This window comes from Hippoglossus stenolepis, chromosome 2, assembly GCF_022539355.2.
Source record: "Hippoglossus stenolepis isolate QCI-W04-F060 chromosome 2, HSTE1.2, whole genome shotgun sequence".
Taxonomy (NCBI): Eukaryota; Metazoa; Chordata; class Actinopteri; order Pleuronectiformes; family Pleuronectidae; genus Hippoglossus; species Hippoglossus stenolepis.
Window position 1 is genome coordinate 19,077,222 of NC_061484.1, and position 22,347 is coordinate 19,099,568.

Here is a 22,347-nt window from a genome sequence, read left to right on the forward strand (position 1 = left end):
GGAGGACTGCATATAGTGTGTGTAGCTGCCTACATCTGTGCCTGAACCAGCTGACAAACATAATCTCTGCCTCCATGCTGTTTACTATCTATCACTGTATCTTCCTGTACTTTCACATGCTGTAGTGAGTGAAATGATAAAAAATGATATTTTTCACTTCATTGATAATTAATATTCACAGTGGATCTTTTCTCAAAGCTCGACTCTGTGGTTATTCTCTGTGTGCTGCAGGAAGCATGGTGTGATGTGTTGGGAGCCTCGTTTGATGCAGGTATTCCCAAACTGACTTTTGGACCTTCATCTCATATTCTGATCCGTCATATTCTTATAGAATATTTTACCTTTGATATTTGAGCTACGTCACAGAGCTGTGATGGCCGAGTGGTTAAGGCGTTGGACTCGAAATCCAATGGGGTTTCCCCGCGCAGGTTCAAATCCTGCTCACAGCGATCCAACAAATGTGGAAGAACAGCTATGTGAGTAGTGAGGTAGATGAGAAATCTGTCCCTGGTCAGTCAGAGTAGCTTTATGATATTTGGGAGTTGTATCAGGGAGAGGATCTAGGGTTTTCAAATCTCAAATCCTCTCTGTCAGATGAAGTGATGATCTGTGGCTCCATACACCTGTGCCTTAACACGTGATATTACATTTCATTTAGCTGACGCTTTTATCCAAAGTGACTTACAATAAGTGCATTCAACCATGAGGGTACAAACCCAGAACAACAAGAATCAAGAAAGTACAATTTCTTCAAAAAAGCAAAACTACAAAGTGCTATAAGTAAGTGCCATTTAAGTGCTACTAAATTGTTAGTTTAAAAGTTTATTGTAGGTATAGTCGGAAGAGGTGTGTTTTTAGTTTGCGGCGGAAGATGTGTAAACTTTCTGCTGTCCTGATGTCCATGGGGAGCTCATTCCACCATTTAGGAGCCAGGACAGCAAACAGTCGTGTTTAGCTCACAGTGAGGGAGCAACAAGCTGATTGGCAGAAGCAGAGCGGAGTGAACGGGCTGGGGTGTAACGTTTGACCATGTCCTGGATGTAGACTGGACCCGATCCGTTCGCAGCACGGTACGCAAGTACTAATGTTTTGAAACGGATGCGGGCAGCCACTGGTAACCAGTGAAGGGAGCGGAGGAGCGGAGTAGTGTGAGTGAATTTAGGTCGGTTAAAGACCAGCCGAGCTGTGATACTTAATAATCATATTGTCTACATGCTATCGTTGCATCTTCCTGAAATGATACAAGCTGTAGTGAGTGTTCATCAGTCCTGATTTTTATTAAATCAGCATCTTCTGTGGATCTTTCCTCAAAGCTCACCTGGTTGGTATCATCTCAGTTGGTGCTGCAGGAACCAGGTGTGATGTGGTGATGGGACATCTTGTTCGATGCAGGAACCCACTGTCTGACTGACGACTGACTGAAACCATCACACATTCCCCAAACTGACCTATTGGACCTGACATTTTTATCTTATGCAGCCTGGTCCTTCAAATTCAAATTCAAAACAGATTTAGCATGTTAATACACAAGTAAAAACAAGAAAGAAAACCACAATGACATCAGGGCAATATTCATGGACGGTTTAAAATCCGTGCAGTATACTAATTATATATATAAATTATATAAACTAAACCTATAAAGTAAGAGTAGTCTTTATGACTGTGAAAGACGATGAACAGGATAACGGATGTGAAAACTGATTGTAAGAACGTAGATACATACTGAATGATTAAAGTGGTCGGAGTGCATTGAGGTAAGTAATACAGACATAAATTATGTACAGTTAAAGTGAATGAAGAATATATGTAGAGGACCAGGTAGCAGCAGATGAATAAAAACTGTAGCATATGAATAAATATATATACAGTTTGAAATGGGTTATTTCTTCCCTTATCAACATCAGAATTGCCAAGATTTACACCAAGTACAGCTCCAGACAGATCAAGAGTCTGTATTCAGAGCTGTGATGGCCGAGTGGTTAAGGCGTTGGACTTGAAATCCAATGGGGATTCCCCGCGCAGGTTCAAATCCTGCTCACAGCGAGGATGTCTGGCTCAGACACGTCTTATTATAAATCAGACTCTCAAGACGGCTGTAATTTGGTAGAAAATTAATGGGGATTACGTGACTGGAGAGAAACACAGGGTGGATGCATACAGTCCAACATTAATAATTAAAAACAGAGTAAGAATGGCACGATACTGAACATCAATGTTGCAGCTGTTTGGTTTCTCTGTTGTTTTTTAAAGTCCCTGCTTCAAAAAGAGCCTTTGTAGTGATTTGGTGCTATTTAAATAAATTTGTATCTGAGGAGCATTACATTAAGAAAAAGATCTTACCTGTCTGATCTGACCAGCCTGGACCAGTTGTAAACATCGATATAAGAACAAGAAGGCTCTTCCAATCCATTCTCACTAATTCTTCATGATACATTAGCCTACTTTAAATATTTCTATGTTTTCCTCTCTTCATTCATTGTCTTTATTTTGTGTGTGTATATATATATATATATTTCCAAATTTCCAAATCTCCAAATATATATATATATATATATATATGCACTGGAGTTATCAAATGAAACAAGGGGGAGGATCTGGCTTGACATGATATATTTATGTATGCATATAAAAATAGATAAAAGATAAATAATACTGTCTTTATTTGTATAGCACTTTGCAACACAGGTTACAAAGGGCTTCATAAAACTCCATGGCAAAAAATGAGTGAACTAAAATAAAAGGTATTCAATTCAGTTCAGTTTTAAGTGCCAAATCATGAACATATTATTGTGGAGACCTTAAAATGTATAGTGAAACGCAACAGTTCCCCCATACACATTTACTTGGTGGAAAGTAGTTTTAAATATAAATTACTATTATATATAGTTGAGATTTGTTTTTGCACTTTTTACAGTCGTCCAGCAGATGGTGCAATTGCCATCTAGTATCGGCTTGATTAGACCCCGCCCCATTCCGCAGAGCTACTTAAAGGCTGCGTTGACATGTGGCGAAAACAGTTGAACAGGTGAAGACCACACAGTCCATGGTGAGGACTGATTCATTCATTACCTGAGCAGGAGTCACGGTTTTCCTCTGAATCAGAATTTATGTGGAGAGATGATCATTTAAATTTCAGTCATTAACTCACCACGTGGAAAATCCACGTGTGGAAACAGGCCGATGAACAACCACCAGGTGAGAAAAAAAATATAAACATTTCACCACAATTATTCTTTGGATATTTTATCTCCAAATTTCCAGGATGTGTGGGAACCCCAGTGTAGTATGAGAGCTCATTAACTCTCAATACAAGAAAACAGAGGTTGGGATATTGTCCCGTTACTTTAAATAGTCTTTTTTTGTAGATTTAGGCGTTTCTGCACCTACCATACATTAAATGTATCATTTTCAGTCTGCCAACTTCAAATAGCAAACTTACAACTTTTCAATAATTGACTAATATTCATGGTCTATTGGTCTGAACTCTAGGTGATGAAAAATGAGAATGAATGACATGACACCAGGCAAATTTTCAGCAATTTTTTTTTTATTTAGTAAATTTTTACATATTTTAGAAACAATGAGAGAGCAATGCAGTTCAACCACCCACGGTCAAGGGCCTGGTCGCATCTGGAAAGCAGCTCCACAGTTACTCTGGCAACACGCTGTCCCACCTTAATGACTACAGGCCAATCAAAAAGGATCTACTGGTGTGCCATCCGCCATACAAACACCTGGTTTCACAGGTTAACAGTGAACACGTTACCTTTCTTGACGATGACCAAGTTGAGAATGCTGAGGTTGGTGTCCGATGAAGTTCACAGCAAAGTTTAAATTTCAGTCTTTAACTCACCACGTGATTTTCCAAGTGTGGAAACAGGCCGATGAAAAACATCCAGGTGAGAGAAAAAATTACGTAAGGAGCAAAAATATAAACATTTTAGCGCAATTATTATTTGGATATTTTTTCTCCAAATTTCCAGGATGTGTGGGAACCCCAGTGTAGTATGAGATCTCATTAACTCTCAATACAAGAAAACAGAGGTTGGGATATTGTTCAGTTACTGCGTTTCTGCACCTACCATACATTAAATGTATAATTTTCAGTCGGCCAACTTCAACTGGCAAACTTACAACTTTTCAATAATTGACTAATATTCATGGTCTATTGGTCTGAACTCAAGGTGTTGAAAAATGAGAATGAATCACATGACACCAGCCAAATTTTCAGCAAAACATTGTTTTATTTGTCTGTGTGATTTCACTTCTGGCTGGACTCTGACTTGGATGTGGATGCCCTCAGAGAAGAAAGACGGCGCCTCTTGGCGATCTGTTCTTGGCGCTTCTCCTTGGCCTCCTGTTCGCAGGAACAAACATGCGTCAGCAAAGGGTTTCAACACAGCAGCCATTTGCACCCAAACAATATTAAAATAATTCCAAGCATAACTAAACGTTTAAACTATAAAAAAATGTACTTCGCCAGATTTAAGATCTGTCACTCACAAAATGTGATTTTTATTTAGTGCAGTAGTTGTAATGTTGTGTAAACATCTTTAAATTCTTATCAGTGCATTTTAGCTTCAAGTTCTGGCAGCGTCGAACATGAATTCCAGCTGGACTCAGTAGAACAGATGTTTTTAAATAAATATTTACTAGATCTGTTTTTGTTGTCACTGATATTTACATTGTGGATACAAGCAGTGCTAATAAATAAAGAATGACATACCTTCATCCTCTTGGCCAGCAGCTTGGCGTACTCAGATGCCTCCTCCTTGTTTTTCTGGGTGCGCTGTCTCTTGAGGGAAATGCGACGGCGCTTGTGCTGCAGCACACGAGGGGTCACCAGTCTCTGGATCCTGGGAGCCTTAGTTCTGGGCTTCTTGCCTGCAGAGGACATGGAACAAGCAGTTAATCAATGGTGCAGCTAAAGGCCTGGTGTGGTGATGAGGTTTGGGCGACATGGAAGAATGTTCACACAGCTCTCCAACAGCTGAACTGATCTTATTAACACAGACGATGTGAAATACAGAATGTCACCATTTAATTATTATTTTATCCAATAACACTGAACTTGTTTCCACAAACTTTGGATCATGGAGTCTGGTCGGCAGTGGACAATTTAACTTAACACTCAAGTACAGGAAGCCTTCGTATTAACAATATCTGCAAACATCATGCGTCCAGTGTATTAGTACAGTGCCTTTATCACAATAACCATGTATTGTAATAACTGATTAGTTTATTTAATATGAATGAATGCTAAGAAGTGTGGGTGGAATATAAGCAGTTTTAACAGCCTTGGATTGTATCAACCTGCAAAAACTGATTTAAGTATTTTGGGCTTCATAATAAAAAGGTCAAAACATCTACAATTTATAAATATGCAAGTTTTATATTTTCAAACTAAACGATTGTATACAATTTCAAAAAGGCAAACACCTTCTATTACCATCCACTAATTGGTGCATTTAAAGCAGTTTAAATCAATATTTTGCTCACTTTTTAACATCCTTCACTTCAATTTGGTCTCTTTTTAAATTGCAGCCACTGATCAAAACACTCAATACGTGGCACAAAATGGCTGCAAGCTTCAGTTCCAGTCAAATCCAGAGTCGTACTGTCTAACATCAGTGATCCCAAAGTACAACACTTGGAGGTAGAAATAGGATAACAACCCAACTCCTACCTTCTTTAGAAAGGGGCCTCCTCACAACATACTGCCTCACATCATCCTCCTTAGCCAGGTTGAAGAGCTTGCGGATCTTGCTGGCCCTTTTAGGACCCAGACGACGAGGGACGGTGCTGTCGGTCAGACCGGGAATGTCCTTCTCACCTGAGAACAACCAGGTGAAGGGCACGTTGAGTCCATCACGTTGATTACAGACAAGATAACTACAAATTTGACGGTTGACAGCTCGAACATGTCTTTGATAAGTGTAATGTTCACTAGATGATAAACTGGAAACTAAATATACTCATAATAATTTGCGATACTTTTGGAAACAATGAGAGAGCAATGCAGTTCAACCACCCACGGTCAAGGGCCTGGTCGCATCTGGAAAGCAGCTCCACAGTTACTCTGGCAACACGCTGTCCCACCTTAATGACTACAGGCCAATCAAAAAGGATCTACTGGTGTGCCATCAGCCGCACAAACACCTGGTTTCACAGGTTAACAGTGAACACGTTACCTTTCTTGACGATGACCAAGTTGAGAACGCTGAGGTTGGCATCAACGATGCACCCACGGACAGACTTGCGCTTACGCTCGCCGGTCCTGCGGGGACGGTAGCAGGAGTGGCCCTTGCTGAGCAGCAGGCGCACGCGACCATGGGTCAGCACACCCTGCTTCATGGGGAAGCCCTGCTTGTCATTGCCTCCGCTGATGCGAACCATATAACCCTGAAAAAGTAAAGACAACAAATTCTTATTTCTGCAATTTTCCATTTTGGTTGACCTGGACACAAAAGCTGCTTTCAGACATACACTGAACTCTGTATTATCTTGAAATTATCTGGAGGGGCTGTATGTGAGAATGCAAATGTCCAGTAAAATCTCTGGAGAATCTGAGTGAGCATATTGATAACGTTTCTAACACACAACGGATGCAAAACGGATGTGTTCCTGAGTGTATTCAACACCAATGAAGATGACACCTCAAGGTCAGTTTTGATGATTAAGTTTGAGGTGAAAAATCACATGAATTCTTCAGCAAAATGTACATCTAATGTCCTGCCTCCTTCATGCCCTACCCAGGCACCACCTCAGATTGTCCTGTTGTGAACGTGTCCATCTCTATTCCCACGTGTAAAAGACAAACCCGATTTTGCAGAGATGTCTGAAAATGGCCACAGACTCAGAGAAAACCTACCAAATTAACAATATAGGTTTATGTCAAGATACAGGCTGAGAAGTAAAAATGCAGTTAAATTATCAACTTTCAATTATTATTAAGTGACTAAAAGAAACATGAAATTGACAGCGTTGGCACTGTTGACCAAGTTGCCCTTAAATTACAGGAATGGTGGTTTGATTCCCAGCTCCACCTGGTAAAATCCAGGGAGTTGCAGAGTTTACCCAGAGGTTTGTTTTTCACACAGACTCATTCACAACAGCATCAAATCCTCGGTATCATTCAGGTGAGAGGTGGAGCAGCGGGCAGAGGTAGAGAGTGACGTATTAACTCTGCTGCAGAGATCACACGATTCTCTTAACACCACAAACTCTCTTGGCCTCTTCAGTGTCTTCCATGTGTATGTCACCACTTTCTGAACCGGAGATATTTCTTTTTGCATCCGTCACGTGTTAGAATCGCCATCAACTTGCTCAGTGAATCACACATGGACTTCTGGATTTCTACAGACATTAAACAGGGAGGCCAGACAGAAAGTCAGCAGAGACTGCCGAGCATCTAACTGACATGTGCGTTCACTCAGGCACTTCCTCTGGAGACTGCAGAGTTCAGTGCACGTCTAAAAGCAGCTTAGATTTGAACTTCCGAGGGTAACTAGACATTTGATGAAGGGCAGAAGGGAATTGAAAGAGCCATGCTGTTTTGATCTGACAGATAAAAATGACTGGTCACATCTGGAGCAGCTCCACCGGTTTCTTTAGCAACACGCTGTCCCACCTTGTTGACTACTGAGCAGTCAGAAGGGTCTACTGGTGTGCCATGCTGAGTTACACATGTACAAAATGATGTGCAGCGATACATCTGTGAAGTTTCTCGATGATGCAGATACCATAAACCTGGATGATGAACAACATCTCACTCTTCTCAGGTCTGACTGACAGTTTGAAGACACCATGCATCAGTGCTCACCTTCCACTCATCTCCCAGAGGGTCAGCAGCCACCTCAGTGGCCATACGCTTCTCGTAGAAGGTACGGAGCTTGCGCTCATCATCGACTTCGATCAGCTTCTGGCAGCCAGTAGCGGGGAAAGAGATGTTCAGCTGGGGAGAGAGAGAGAGAAACCAGAGTGGTGAGGTTATTGTTAAACTTCCATTGAACTAAGCTCCACGTCGGCCATGACAGGTCACCATGCAGGTGGCTAAAGTTAGGAGAGTATAACGTGTAATTACAGGCATCTTAAGAGGAGATAGTGGCGGATTTATGAGTAAGAGAAGACCTACAATGAATTACTACATGTACGGGTTAGTTTGAATCAGAGGGAGATACAGGCTAGCGGAGGCCTGTTAGCTTATCTGCCGGCTACTAGCTAAAAGCCCGCTAACGTTAGCTCTGACGGCTGCTAACAATAATACAAGTTTACCGACATATTAAAACGCCACGGTGGAGACTCAATCTGCTGTTGAGCCACTGAGCTCTTGAGTTATCGCGGTAAAGTGAGACTCGAGCTCGGGGCACATTTCTCTCCCGTGCTCCGCCATGTTTTCCACCGCTCACTTGCGTTAGCCCTCATCACAATCAAAGCTCATCCTCGGTGTCAGAGCCCGGGCGGCTCCAGCACACGGATCCGATTCAAAGCTCACGATCACGGCTTTAATCACACAGGAATATTTCAGATAAAGAAGCAGTGAGCAGATGAATAGAGTTGGAGAAACGCTGTACCTTCATTTTGCCAAACCGACCCTGCAACGGTCCGCCACGGAAAAGAGGCCGGATATCCTGCCCGAGCTCTCACATAGGCCCGGTGAGTTCTCGCGAGAACTGGCTCCTTGTAGTTTTCTGCTCAGACTCGAGCTGAAGGTTATAGGACAAATTATAAAGCTCTAAAAAAATGAGTGAATGAACTATTCATCTACTTTCTGTATATTTATATAAATATGTAGAGTATGGAGATTTTTGATGCATGTGCTAAATTATCAGGTTAATTTCGAATTAGATAGATAGATAGATAGACAGACAGATAGGTAGTAAAATTATGACTGCTAATAGGAAAAGATAAAATGTTCCTTTCTTCATCCCACTATGGGGAGATTTGCTGTGGTGCAGTATTAATATGGATAGTAAAAAAAATAGTCATTGGTAAAAGTAATGAATAAGTAAACCAGCAATATAAGAGCAAGGAAGTATAAAATATAAATATAATAGAAATTATATACAGAATATATCCAGTGGAATTTATTGGCACAATAGCCATTGAATTCCACAGAGAGGAGTGAGTATTAAATGGATAATAAATATGGTTAAGAAATAATATCAAAGACAGAAAGTCTCCAATCTTTCCTTTTAACACTTTTTAATTGATGCGTGAATCATTTAAATACGGAAGAGTAGAAGTCATGATGGCGCCTCCCTGTGGAGAGATGGCCGCACAGCATCTGGTCCAGTAGGAGCTCTGTCTCCAAACAGCTGATCTCAGACTCTTCTCTCCTGTGAACATTCGGTCCAACAGTCACTTTACTTCTTGTTCTTCTAGACATTTGTTTAAGAAGATGTTTCACTAGTAGAGGAAATCTTTGTGTGTGTTTTTTTTGTTTGTGTTTGTATTGTTTTGTATTGGAAAGAGGGTTCACTCTGCTCAAAGTCTGAGAAATAGAATGTGTTGAACTGATTAGTCTTTTGTTGTTTATCCCTGAAAGTGTTATCATCTTGTTTGTTAGTGGATCTCTGGACTCTATTGTATCATTCAGACTTTGTCTTTTCTCACTACTTTATATTGTAACTCCGTGTGTTTACAGACAGAAATGTTTGTTTATTCAACATGAAAAGTTTCTTTGTGGTTGAAGTTTATTCAACATTAAAGAAAAGTTTCTACAGCATCTTTACATGTTGAAAAATAGTCACTGAATCACTAAGGGTCATGTTTTATACTGAAGTATCATGAAGTAAATATTGTGTGACTAGGCCGACAGCCTGCTGTCACTACTAAGGATTTTAATCTCAATGACGATTTTAAAGTCAATGAGGATTGAACAACCATTGTTGAAGAAGTGGACTCTTGTATTTTCCATAAAGCGATAAATTCAATGTTTTAAGTTACTGTCGGTGGCAATGTTTGTATTTCCAGAGTCCAAAGTCCATTTTGAGATTATGAAATGTGTTATGAAGTACATTTGAAGTTGTGGATTCTGATAGATCATTATTTTAATGTTTGTAATGTATCCGTGTTGATTCAGGCTGATGAAATGATTGATGTAATGATTCAATGTCTTTCTACTAAATGAAAAATATGAAACCTTGTCTCCCGGTTCTCATTCTGCAGGTTTGTGACTCCAGAGCTGCACAATCCAGATCTTCTACTCGGCCATTTATTATAAATTATTATTATTATTGTAACTTTTTACTTATTGATGCTGCTGTCATTGCTTCTGTCAAATGATGTGCGGTTCTGAATCTTTTATTGTACGGGTGATATAGTGCTTAAAAACAACAGTTAACTCTCCCTGTCAAATGTAACCAAGAGTTCATTGAAATAATTTATGTGATGCCATAAAAATAAAATGCAATTAAATTGAGTGCTTGGAATGTGTTTATTACAACAACAACAACATCGGCGCAACATGGCCGTACTGTGGGCGGTCTGGCAGGCCTCCCCCATAATTATGATAAATAATATACTATAAAAAAGGATTTTTACATCTTTCATCACAGTTGCGGAAATGGGCTTCCATAAAAAAATGTGCCCAAAGACTAAATAGATAAATATTGCATAAGCAAAACTCACTTTTACACATTGTGACTATTGTTTGTATTATCTCAAAACCTAAACCAAAGTAGATTCCACACTTCCAGCATAATAATGACATACTCATTTATTTTGAGAAACGTTTCTCACTATAATGACTTGGAGGATCTTTATTCCCTTCATCCCAGTGGTGGAAATGTTCTTCCATACGTTCAAGAAGACGTTATATAAAGGGAAATAATCCACAACGTGACATCGGCGGGCGCGTGGTCACGTGTGTGAGAGGAACACGGAAGCGGGGAACCATCTTGCGGCGGCTGTGCACTCTTTGCTCAGCTGACAGAGCGGAGCGTCACGGTCACGACACCCGGAGACTGTGCGGAGCGACGGCGGCTCCACTATGCTGCTCAGCCTCGGTCCCTGCCGTGTCTCGCGTTGTCCCGTGTACGATACGTGTCGGCTCTTGCACCATCACGTTTAGCCGGAGCTCCACAAGCTCCAACAGACAGACTGGCAGGATTTTCTCCGGTGCTTTTGAATTTGTTAATCTCCGCGGCGGACGGAGGACCGCTGTCTCCCGTGCACGGTCCCTCCGACACAACTCGTCCGGACATGAGTAACGTTAATCTGATTTTCTGGGACCAGTTGCAGGCTGGCAGCTCCGATGTGGACTGGTGCGAAGGCAATTACCTGATTTACCCGAGCATCGCTGAGTTTTACAACACGGTCGGTTCTGACAGACAAAGCCAACGATGTTTGTGTTGTTATTGTTGTTGTGTTTGACAGTTTTGTTTACAGCTTCTTTGTTTTCCTTTGTGCTGCACTGCTGCCCCACCGTTATTCACAGACTAGCTTTAAGGCTCACTGACTAAAACATGTTATGATGCTTCTCAGATTCAGAATCACACTGTTAGCATCATGTTACACATTTTTCCTTTTCTGCATTTCAGCTGCACGCACACACACACTGGTCAACTCTTCTGACCAGCATGTTGTCACGTGTGAGCAACATGTATGATATGTGTTTATGTTTTTTCTGCTCATTGCTTTCCTTTGTTTATCATTTCAGATCAGCAACATTTTGTTTTTTGTTTTGCCGCCCATACTAATGTGCTTGTTCCGCCAATATGCAACACATTTCAACAGTGGGATTTACCTCATATGGATTCTGCTTGTTGTGGTCGGTAAGTGGACTGACTGTGTTTATTGTGTGGTGAGCTCTCGATCTTATAGTGTGCAGCTGTATGACACTCCTTCTGCTTCATTTCCCATGAGTATCTATTAAATGTATTTATACTGGTGTACAGAAACATTTAATAACATATATGGTACCCAACTATAATATACAAGCTAACACTCATGAAGTTCAACCAATCTGTTCAACTAAATGCAACAACTAAGGCCGAAATTCTCCTTTTGCAAAGTTTCTTGTGTTAAAGGTTCAGTGTGTAGGATTTAGTGACACCTAGTGGTGAAGTTGCATGTTGAGGCTTATTTATTGAGGTAAAATATTTAACAGTTTAAACATAAACTCTATCATGAATAATTAGAAATAAAAAGGAAACACAAATACAACAAAATGTATTCAGAACTTGAATTTCTTATTTAAAATGTAAAAATGAATGCACATATTTTCTGCATTGTATATTCTTTGAATTAAAGTTTTCATAACGACAGAAATAAACACTGATACATGTATGTCTGTGAAAGGCATATATCTTATCTATTGGAAAACTGATACATTTCTTGGGCTCTAATTGATTTTATTCATTTAAAAAATGTATCAAGAAAAAGTAATCAGCAGATTAATCAATAATGAATGATGAGCTACAGCTCTACATTGAAGACTGTATATATAGGTGTTTTGGCTGCAGACTATGTAGTCATATATAAACTAACTTTAACGAGAAGTTTAAACAGCCTTCATACTCTAAAGAAAATGTTTGCAGCGCTGAAGACCTGAGCCACGTACTGTATGTAAATATTTGTGGTATGCAACAAGATAAGTAAGATTTCAAATGGACGTCAACAAGTGAACAAACCTGAACCTGTTTTATCCCTTCTCAGTGTGATCGCTGATCTTGGGCGTAGATGTTAAACAGGATTTGAAAGGAGACATGTGTGGGACCACGCAACATAGAGTTACAAAGACTGGTTGGAGAGTAAATACACTATTTGACATCTCAGCCAAAGATCAAGTGCTTGCGACCAAGTCAGCATGCAAATTCTGTTCAGCTGCCGCTCAGTATTTTGCCAACATCCACCAAGGTCAGCTCTCAGGAGCAGTTGAAAAGGATTAGCATTTAACTGAGTAAGCCACAGACACTTAAACTGCGGATCAGAAAAGAGTCAATGTACTCTCAAACTGGGATTTGTACCTTTACATTAAGCTTGTGTGTGCACATTAATAAAACGTTTGAGAGTAGATACACTATTTTCCATCAGTACTCGTGGATGAGTCCGTTATGCAAATTCTATTCAACTGCGGCTGAGTTCCCCACCCCCCCACCCCCCCCCCACCCCCACCCCACCCCCCACCCCCAACATCCACTGAGGTCACATCTCAGGAGCATGGGGACGTGTGTCAGGTTATCTTTGCTGACTGAGTGTTTTCCAAACAGTGCCAGGGGAATAAGGCAGTGTAATCTCAGGCTGATAGAGGATCCAACCATACTTTAACACAAGAAAACCTGTAGATGCCCACACTTTGAAGGCTGAAAATAATGATTATTTAATTTAATAATGATTATTATTATCGGATTTGGTAACGACTTCTTAGGAATCATTGCATAATTTTAATATAAATATTGCCCAATATATATATATCTTTTTTTACACCCATATATCTGCCATCAAAAATCTATATAGCTTGGGAGGACAAAGAATTTTTTTTTTTTACATAAACATATTTACATGCGAGAAGTCAGAGCAAATGATTGTTGTCATTTAAGTAACACAAAGTTATAGCAAATACTTGTTTCAGTTCTTCCATGACAGTTTTCTATATAGTTCTGTCTGGGATCAGAAGTTGAAATGTTTGACTCTGCTGCAGCGGAGCCTGTTATGAAAGCAGATAGTGCTGATAGTAAGACGACTGTTGGACAGTGATAAGAGAGAGGCAATGACGTCTCTGTCCCTCCACAGCATTTTTCACAGTTATACTAATGCTAAGGTCCAAGTGACTGGTTGAGATTAGTTGTTTACTTTGTGTCTCTTAGTTTTAAACAGCAGACATTTCTCAGTATTCGCTCTCTGAGCTGCTTTTGTTCAGAGGATGACCCATTGCCCCTGAACTCAGTTTTCTTTCGGAAACATTTAATCTCCCTGATGTATGTTGTTTTAAGGCTGTACTCTGTTGATCTACTTTTGTTTACAGATGACATTTATAAAATTTCCACTGGTTTGGTTGCTTTCCCATTTGATAAGTGGAATTAGGAACATTTCAGCTGCACCTTGGGTAAAAATACACAGGGTTATAAACAGTCATGGATGTTTTTCGGTTACCTTTTCCAAGGATGTTGTTAAATCTCATTTATCAAGGCTCATTAACACACTGAACAACTGTCATTTTTCTGATTAACGCTTGTTTGTTTCTGCGTCTCTTTCCCCCAGGTATTGGATCGACATATTTTCACGCCACCCTCAGCTTCCTGGGCCAGATGCTGGATGAGCTGGCCATCTTATGGGTGCTCATGTGCGCCATTGGCATGTGGTTCCCCAAGAGATACCTGCCTCGGATGTTCAGGAGGGATCGGTATGTCGAGTCGTATGATCTTGCCTCAAAATAACCATCTTTAAAAAGCTTGACACTAGCATTTAAGTGTGTAAACGTGTTATCAGAGGAGGGTAAATTCCAGGACAATGTCTGTCTGCACCAATGCATTGCCACGGTTTCAAACTATGTGTGCTAATGTGCTATATGTGTGCACATTTACTCTCAAACTTATCCCAACAGCAGCTGATTTACACAGATTTAAAGTTAATTCAGATGACGACTGGAAAATTTAGCTTAGAACTCTGATGCAGTAAAATTTGAGTTCACGTCAGGTTCTTCCACATTTTCCCCTCAATTCGGTGTCACTTTTAATATCAGTTTGAGGAGATCCACTGTGATTGGGTTGAGCAGGTTGATCTGCAGGAGCTCCCTGTTGGCCTCCACTGTGTCATATGATGTGTCCACTGCTGTGACTGCTGTTTAATAATAGGCCTGTCTAAGATAGCTGACACCAGAAAAAGCTGCATCACATGTCTTTACTTCTCTTTCCATTGTCGCGCCCATGTCTGCTCTTTCACTTCAGGCCGTCACTGAAATGTTCCACAGCCTTTTGTAGCTGCAGTGGTTCTCGTCTATTATCTGGATGAGTGTGTCAAAGTGCTTTTTGAGTCCACATTCCTTCTGTTTCACAATGTTCTCCATATCAATGTTGATAGAAGCGCAACATTGCTGCAGATTCAGATTTATTTTGCTTCTCCATCTAGGTCAAGGTTCAAGGTGGTCATCGGCATCTTGTCAGGGATCACCACGGGGTTGGCCTTTGTCAAACCTGTCATCAACTCGGTGTCACTCATGACACTGGGCATCCCCTGCACTGCACTGCTCATCACTGAGCTGAGAAGGTTGGTGAAAAAACCTCCATCAAATATAACACTTATCCTTCAAGGGTCCCATAGGGATGGAGCCAATGTTGGTGAAAATGTTTCAAACATTAGAACAGGGTTTGAGATGGTGAGGGTTTAATCCTGATACAGGAACACCATACAACAGAGCCGGATGGTCATCATCTTTAATTTTACATGGTTCATAATGACTTTAATGACTTTTAACGTTTTTGTAAGTTTATGGTTACAAACTTTCCAGAGTGTAAAGTTTGTTATTACATTTCAGATCCTCCAGTGTTCTCCATTATGACACAGACGTATTACCTGCACTCCTCATTGTGAGCAGGTCATATATCAAGCTAATAATAGTTCAGTCAGTTCAGTTCCCGACACAAAAGTTAAATTACAACTAAATTCTATGTAAGGGTGAAACCCTATTTGATTTGGTGACGTGTTGATGTGCATATACAGTTAAAACTAGAGTTTACATTTAAAGCCCAACAGCAGCAAGTTACTCTTCACCACAAACATCTGCTGCTGTTGACGTATTTGTCACTCTAACAAGTGTCAACATGTAACGGTGTCTACAGAATATTAACGGTCATTTTGGGCCTTTTGTACTGACATGGCCTAATGACATGTCCTCTGTTCCAAGCAAATTATAGGGCTGTGTGATGTGAAGGAATGTGACTGAAAACACACAAGACATTCCTGCCTATCATTGTGTTTGTGAGCGTGTGTGTCCAATATGCGCAGCCATGCTCTGTTGTTTCCGTTTCCCACAACCCTTACTCACCACTGCCAGTCTTCTAACCTGAAGTCATCCATTGTTCGACCTGTTAGTGACTCTTGACTTCGCTGCCGGTGCCACTTGGCTATTGATGTTTTTGTTCTGCTAAGTGGGAGAGAATTCCTGTGGCCCTGGCTGATGGACGTTTGCCATCAGAGCGGACAGACTATTCTGTTTCTGTTCGCTTTTTCTCTTACTGTTGGCCCCTGTTCAAGGTACTTCCAGCTGGACAAAAACAACTTGTGTTTCGGATATCCTAGTGTTGAAGCAATTAAACCAGGCAATGCTCTGCTGTAATAGATGAGTTATTCATAAAGGAAAAATATGAAACAAAACCAAGTGTTTATGTCTGAAAAAAGTTTTGCAAACATGACAGCAAAGTTTATTTTTAGATTGGCATGCAAGACCTTGGGTTTTCCTGAAGCTGCCGTGGGTTCAGCTCTGACCTCCTGTGTGTCCTTCCCCATTTCACGCTTGTTCTCCTGTCAGTTAAGATGAAATATCTGAAAAGATATCTCTAGAATATTTTCTAGCAGCCAATGAAATAACTATTGCATTCCATTCATAATTTAACCCTCTGCTGTTTTGCATGGCTCCTAAAAAGCTGAAAAAGAAATAACCTCAAAGTACAACCAAATTAAAAATGCTCTATTTATAATCTTGTATAATTTCACTTACATATGTATCCATTCATATTTACAAATGTCTTCATGTGTACATACTGGCAAATATAAATGCTATCATTTAAAATATAATTTATATTCATACCACCTATTAATATGCTCAAGTCTACTATTAAAAAACAAAGATTCTGTATTTTGTTAGTGTTTAAAAGGTGACTTCAGTTTAATACAACTTTGAGTCTTGTTTTTGTAGTTTTGACCATTTTTTTCTATCTGTATCAACAATATGTATTCATCTAGTTTCTTATTTAGGTTTTCGAACATAGGGACATTATTAAAAAGATTTCAGATGACACAAGAATCATAAGCAGTCGGGCAATAATTAACTTTGAAAAGACATTTTAACTTAAGTTGAAACTTAAAATAGTCATCTGATGGCCTAGTGTTTAAGATGCACATTTTGCACATTACAAAAATTTAAGGCCAAAAAAAAATATATATAAAAAAGTCTTAGAGAATGTGGCTTGTTACAGCAGTTTGGTGAGTGACGTTAGCTTAAATGGTTACCACAACTATGTAACTTAAGTTTTAAATAGCTATAATTACACTGTAAAAGTTTTCCAATAGCTTCTCATCTGCATTTTTTATTTCACCATCACAAGGTATCACTTCACTTTCTGACATAACATTTAAATTTGCCAGTAAAGAGCCGCTGCGTCTTTAGTTTCTTTGAGACACAGATCTTATGGAGCTTCTTCCTGTCCGTTCCCCAGAGTGAGGGAAGCATCTTAGAAGATCTCCACCCAAAGACGGACAGGCAGGCGGACTCGTAGACAGGCAGGCAGACATGCAGGCAGACAGACAGACAGGCAGGCAGGCAGGCAGACAGGCAGGCAGACTCACAGGCAGACACGCAGACTTGCAGGCAGGCGGACCTTTCCTTTACTTATCTTCACCTCTACTGGTCAAACTCTCCATCACATTCCCTCACTAACACTGTGTCCGAGGAGAAGTCCCGGTTTTGTGTCATGGTTCTTATCTCACATGCTTATGTTTGAGCTGAAATCGTCTCAGTATCCCAGATATGCAGCCGCGAGGAGATGGTTCTGTCGGCAGGAAGAGGTGTTGGCTGAACCAGTTCACTGTGTATATGGAAAGTCAGTAAATGAGGTCAGCGCACTTTATACCTGATGCTAAGCCAGGTCTCGCTCCCATGTGACCATAGAACACCTCCAACACTTGACGTAGAATATAACTATATTGATAACGACTCAATAGTTTATTTCCCTCTGGGAAGACATCATCTATTTTTTGCACTTCCTGTTGCTGTTGAGGAGCCATGACACCCATTTTTCTGCTCCCTCTCCAGACCAGTTATGTAAGGAACTGTTTGGTTCATTGACTGACTTGACTCAACTTTAAGTGAGACCATGTAAGAAGAGGAAGACCATTATAGCACATTTACTAGCCTAGCATAGCACTAGTAGCAGCATGTTTTAGACAGTAAATGCACAAATGTGAGGTACATTGAACCAAACAGTTTTTATTAAGGGATCCAACAGGGTTTTCAAGGGTTTGCGTGTTTTTCTCTTGCAATGACTTTTGTTTTCTTCAGTTTACGTAGCCATCTTTTCCTCATGTATCTGCTCCTATAGCTCACCACTCTTTCCAGGCCTTTTAAGGTAGACTTTTGTCATACATTGGCAATATGCCCTTACAATATAGATGTGAAATGATTTATCTTATGCTTCAGATATACACACGTGCCAAGAAAGTAGCCGACGATGACATGTACATTTTAAACATCTGATGTGGTTCGGTGTGAAGATATCAACAATTTTTAACCACAATTTTCACCAAATGATAACTTAGCAAATATGTAACTCTAGACAAACCATTTTAGAGTCTAATTTTGTTGAAGGATTCTTTAAAATGTCAAATATGTAGCATCAATATTTAAAAAGTAATGAGTTATAAAACACACATTCCTTAAAGCCACAACCCCCTTTTTTTTTAAACGAAGATTCAAGCAGGACATTTTGCACATTAACTGTTCTGTACATTTAACTGAAGTATGAAGCATGTCCAAGACAGGGCCTCTGTTGTTCGTAAAAAAGAACAACAAGCCCTGTGCTAGCAGTCTACATGGCCATCATTGGCTAGAGTTGAGTTACAGCAGTCTGTGACATTGATTCCCTTCCACTTGTGTGATGTAGGTTTAATAAAGTTCTGTGGCAGCTGCTTGTAGTTAGCCAGTTGTCTGTGAGCCCAGTGAGCTCCTCTAGATGGAAAGGCAGGCTTCACCTCCAGGCCGCTGAGGATCAAATCTTTTTTTATCAGTAGTATCACATAGTCGACGTGTTTTCCAGCTGGATGCACTGGAATCAGTTTACACATTTACACAGTCTTCAGTCTCATGCAGTGAGATGCTCACAGTCTCCCCGAGACGCAGCTGTACTCACATGCAGAGCTGAGGTGGATAAAACACAACAGAGAGGACCACTTTTGATAAGATATATTTTTGCTTCCATTCACATATGCCGGGATCAGCCCGGCTTGTGTGGGATTCACAATGATATCTCTTTGCTCGTAGTGACAGACTCAGAATTACCAACCAACGCTGCAGTTCTCCTCAGCTTTGTTTGTCTTTTTCCAAGCTTTGTCTGAGAGGAGGTCCACAGAGTCGGACTTAAAAACCTTTGCTTGAAGCTGTCATACTTTAAGATTTCCCCGGCTTGTGCAGCTGAGTGACGATTATTCTTGTTTGTCTGAATCTTATTGTGCTGTAAGTGCTTTCTGGAAAGAGTTTGTGCCGTCTCTACATTCCTTTCCCCTTGAAACAATAGTGACCCAAATTAAAGGCTGCTGAAATGCTATGACTTCATCAAATGCTGTGTCTTGAGGGGACAAACTGCGTCACTGTGACTATTCCTCTGCTGCATCATCACTCAGTATAGTCCCTGTCTTTGTTTTGGCACTCGGCATTTGTCTCAGCTGTGCCCCGTGTGTAAGGAGGACAGGACTAAGAATAGTTTATCAGCAGCACCCAGGATTAGCTCATGTATCTCCAGGTCAGAGCGGCGTCCACTTGGAGATATTTTGGATGTCGACACAAATACTTGTCACTCACAAATCGTCGATAATGTCATCTAAAGATAAATGTGCTACATCTACAACCTAACACACTGGTATGGACAGCTCAGGTGAAAATAATAAAAGCTCCCTCTACGTACAGTGGTCAACACAGTCAGTAAACACATTTATCCCTTCATCAGAAGTGAATAGAAGGTGTTTTCTGAAAGAGATCATCCCCACCCTATATGAATATGTTGGGAAGGCTCCAGATGCAACAACAATTTAAAACATAACATTTATTGTATCTCAATTTTTATTTCATTATATTTTAAATTCTCAAAAGATAACACTGATAATAATAGTTATTATTATTATTATTATTGTTATAGGTTAGAGGTATAAAATGTATAAATTGTATATTTTACGTATGTTTAGCAATTTAGCTACTTAAAGTAGTTCAGCATTTACTTCTATTTTAATTGCTGTTTATAAAGTGTGGATTTCTGTCAGTCTGATCTGATCTGATCTAGTCAGCAACTAGCTGTCGAGCACTTAAGAGTGAAAGAGCCAGATCTCATAAATCTAGAGATAAAATGCAAACTCACATTCACCAAGTCCAAATAATAACAACTTCAAGTTAATGATAATTCTGCTCTGTATCTACTGGATGTTCAAAGAGGCAAATGTTTGTTAAAAATTTAAATAACTTGATACATATATCAATCAGTTTTGGTTTTTCAACATGTTTATATTTAAATGTTGTTTTATTGTAAAAACATTCCCAAAAATGTTTGAATTCTACAGATTATACGTTTTCAAAGGTCTGCATCCACAAGATTAATCACATCTGTTTGTGCTGATGGTGCTTTTTGATGATATAATAATGCAGCAATATATGCAAGTCTGCGCTTTGTTTTTTTCCTGCAGTGTGTGTGTGTGTGTGTGTGTGTGTGTGTGTGTGTGTGTGTGTGTGTGTGTGTGTGTGTGTGTGTGTGTGTGTGTGTGTGTGTGTGTGTGTGTGTGTGTGTGTGTGTGTGTGTGTGTGTGTGTGTGTGTTTAGAGTTGTACAGTGTTCTCAGTGTTCTCTCCTCGGTCACTGCAGGTGTGAAAACCCTCGTGTGTTCAAGCTGGGCTTGATCTCAGGGATGTGGTGGATGCTGGCTCTGCTCTGCTGGATCAGTGACAGGATCTTCTGTGAAATGTGGTCATCTGTCAACTTCCCCTACTTACACTGTGCTTGGTGAGCTCATAGCCAACTCAGCACTTTATGGGACATCACCAGGGTTATGATTGTTTACTGACAATGAATGCACTCTTGTGACCATCAAAGGGAAATTAATATACATTTTAATTACATTTTAGAAATTTCATTTACTTGAAATAGAAAAGCTGAATAATAATAATAATTTTTTTAAAAGACATAGCGAAATGAAGGAATTAAGCAGTCAATGTCAGGCCTGACTATTTCCACCTCTGAACTGCAGTCTACCTGTGACACATTTATTTTCATTTATCTTCAGAGTTGTGTATCCTAACCCTGGATAAGGGCTGATTACACCATTGTGTAGTGTACAGTAGCGTAGTAGTGGTCGTAGTTTGTGTGTTTCATGAGTGGAGGGAATTAATTGGGAGATGAATATGTAATTTAGAGGAAGAGAGGTGAGTCCTCAGGGTTTAACAAAGGGACAAAACACAGACTAAAATAACCTGATGAGAAGTAGATTAACACTGTACATCTTACACCTGCAGACACAGATATATTTAGCAAATCATTTCTCACACAGTCTGGTTCATTCTGACTCCTCTTGCTCTTACAGGCACATCCTCATCTGTCTGGCCTCTTACTTGGGTTGCGTTTGCTTCGCCTACTTTGACGTCGCGACCGAGGCCCCAGAGCGAGGCCCCGTCATCATGTTCTGGCCCAACGAGAAGTGGGCCTTCATCGGCGTGCCCTACGTCTCCCTGCTCTCTGTCCACAGGAAGGCTGCCGTCAAGGTGACATAAAGTGAGTCTACAGCTCAGCGGGTTGTGCTCCCACACTTCTCACCAGGATGTCTTCAAAACAGCAAGACGACGCGATACATCCACCGCAGCCGTGAGTCGGCTGACATCCACCGGTGCTCTGGTGACTGGATGATGTAGGTGATTCACATGTGGGCCAACTGAGGGGATTCATCTTTTCCTGGTTCCTTCCCTGGTCCGGTCTTCATTACACAGCAGTGTTTATGCAACTCAAAGAGCAACAGGTGTCACAAAATAGCTGTTTTCAGACATGAACTCCGGAGGATGTCCGCACAATTGGTTCCGGACTTTCTCCAGATGGTTCCTTTCACAACGATTCACAACAACAACAGAAAGACGTAACATATTAACTCCGCTGCAGAGATCACACATTTTTTGTTTGCAGCACATCGACACTGACGTCGACTCTTTTCGCCAAAAGCTCTCTTGACATCTCTGTCGGCGTCTTCTATGTGTGTGTGGCGCCAATTTTTCATCCTGAGATATTTTGTATTCTTTTTGTTTTTTAATTTTGGCATCTGTCGGGTGTTCGAAACGTCACTGTTCTGTACTCGCTGTGCTCTCACATCGGCTCATTTGCACATTCTCTAGACTTTTTACCAGGGGGCTGAGCAGAGAGCAAGTCCAAAGTCCTCTCAGACATTG

At 40.4% G+C, this 22,347-nt stretch overlaps 2 protein-coding genes and 2 non-coding genes across 4 annotated transcripts; 3 read left to right on the top strand and 1 right to left on the bottom strand.

Moving 5' to 3' along the window:
* Window positions 1-367: 367 nt before the first annotated feature.
* Window positions 368-449, top strand: trnas-cga. The gene has a single exon. It is a non-coding gene; the product is annotated as a tRNA-Ser (tRNA).
* A 1,512-nt stretch (window positions 450-1,961) lies between these two features.
* trnas-uga lies at window positions 1,962-2,043 on the top strand. The gene has a single exon. It is a non-coding gene; the product is annotated as a tRNA-Ser (tRNA).
* A 2,177-nt stretch (window positions 2,044-4,220) lies between these two features.
* On the bottom strand, window positions 4,221-8,676 carry rps6 (ribosomal protein S6). The gene is made up of 6 exons (XM_035181005.2): window positions 8,574-8,676; window positions 7,823-7,954; window positions 6,192-6,402; window positions 5,687-5,833; window positions 4,727-4,884; window positions 4,221-4,357 (listed from the first exon to the last, which is right to left on the bottom strand). The coding sequence occupies exons 1-6, from the start codon at window positions 8,577-8,579 to the stop codon at window positions 4,262-4,264; spliced, it is 750 nt and encodes a 249-aa protein (XP_035036896.1). The 5' UTR covers window positions 8,580-8,676; the 3' UTR covers window positions 4,221-4,261.
* A 2,226-nt stretch (window positions 8,677-10,902) lies between these two features.
* Window positions 10,903-22,060, top strand: acer2 (alkaline ceramidase 2). The gene is made up of 6 exons (XM_035168133.2): window positions 10,903-11,319; window positions 11,663-11,777; window positions 14,206-14,347; window positions 15,073-15,210; window positions 20,783-20,920; window positions 21,498-22,060. Exons 1-6 carry the CDS (start codon window positions 11,206-11,208, stop codon window positions 21,682-21,684), a joined length of 834 nt encoding a protein of 277 aa, XP_035024024.1. The 5' UTR covers window positions 10,903-11,205; the 3' UTR covers window positions 21,685-22,060.
* Window positions 22,061-22,347: the final 287 nt, after the last annotated feature.

Bases quoted from the DNA above. Each gene is read 5' to 3' on its own strand.
- rps6 (XM_035181005.2), bottom strand. The intron at 6,403-7,822 runs GTGAGCACTGAT...TTACTTTTTCAG, and splicing joins CTCTGGGAGATGAGTGGAAG to GGTTATATGGTTCGCATCAG. The intron at 4,358-4,726 runs GTATGTCATTCT...TCCTGCGAACAG, and splicing joins TGCTGGCCAAGAGGATGAAG to GAGGCCAAGGAGAAGCGCCA.
- acer2 (XM_035168133.2), top strand. From the start codon at position 11,206: ATGAGTAACGTTAATCTGATTTTCTGGGACCAGTTGCAGGCTGGCAGC. The intron at 11,778-14,205 runs GTAAGTGGACTG...TCTTTCCCCCAG, and splicing joins GATTCTGCTTGTTGTGGTCG to GTATTGGATCGACATATTTT. The intron at 15,211-20,782 runs GTTGGTGAAAAA...CGGTCACTGCAG, and splicing joins CTCATCACTGAGCTGAGAAG to GTGTGAAAACCCTCGTGTGT.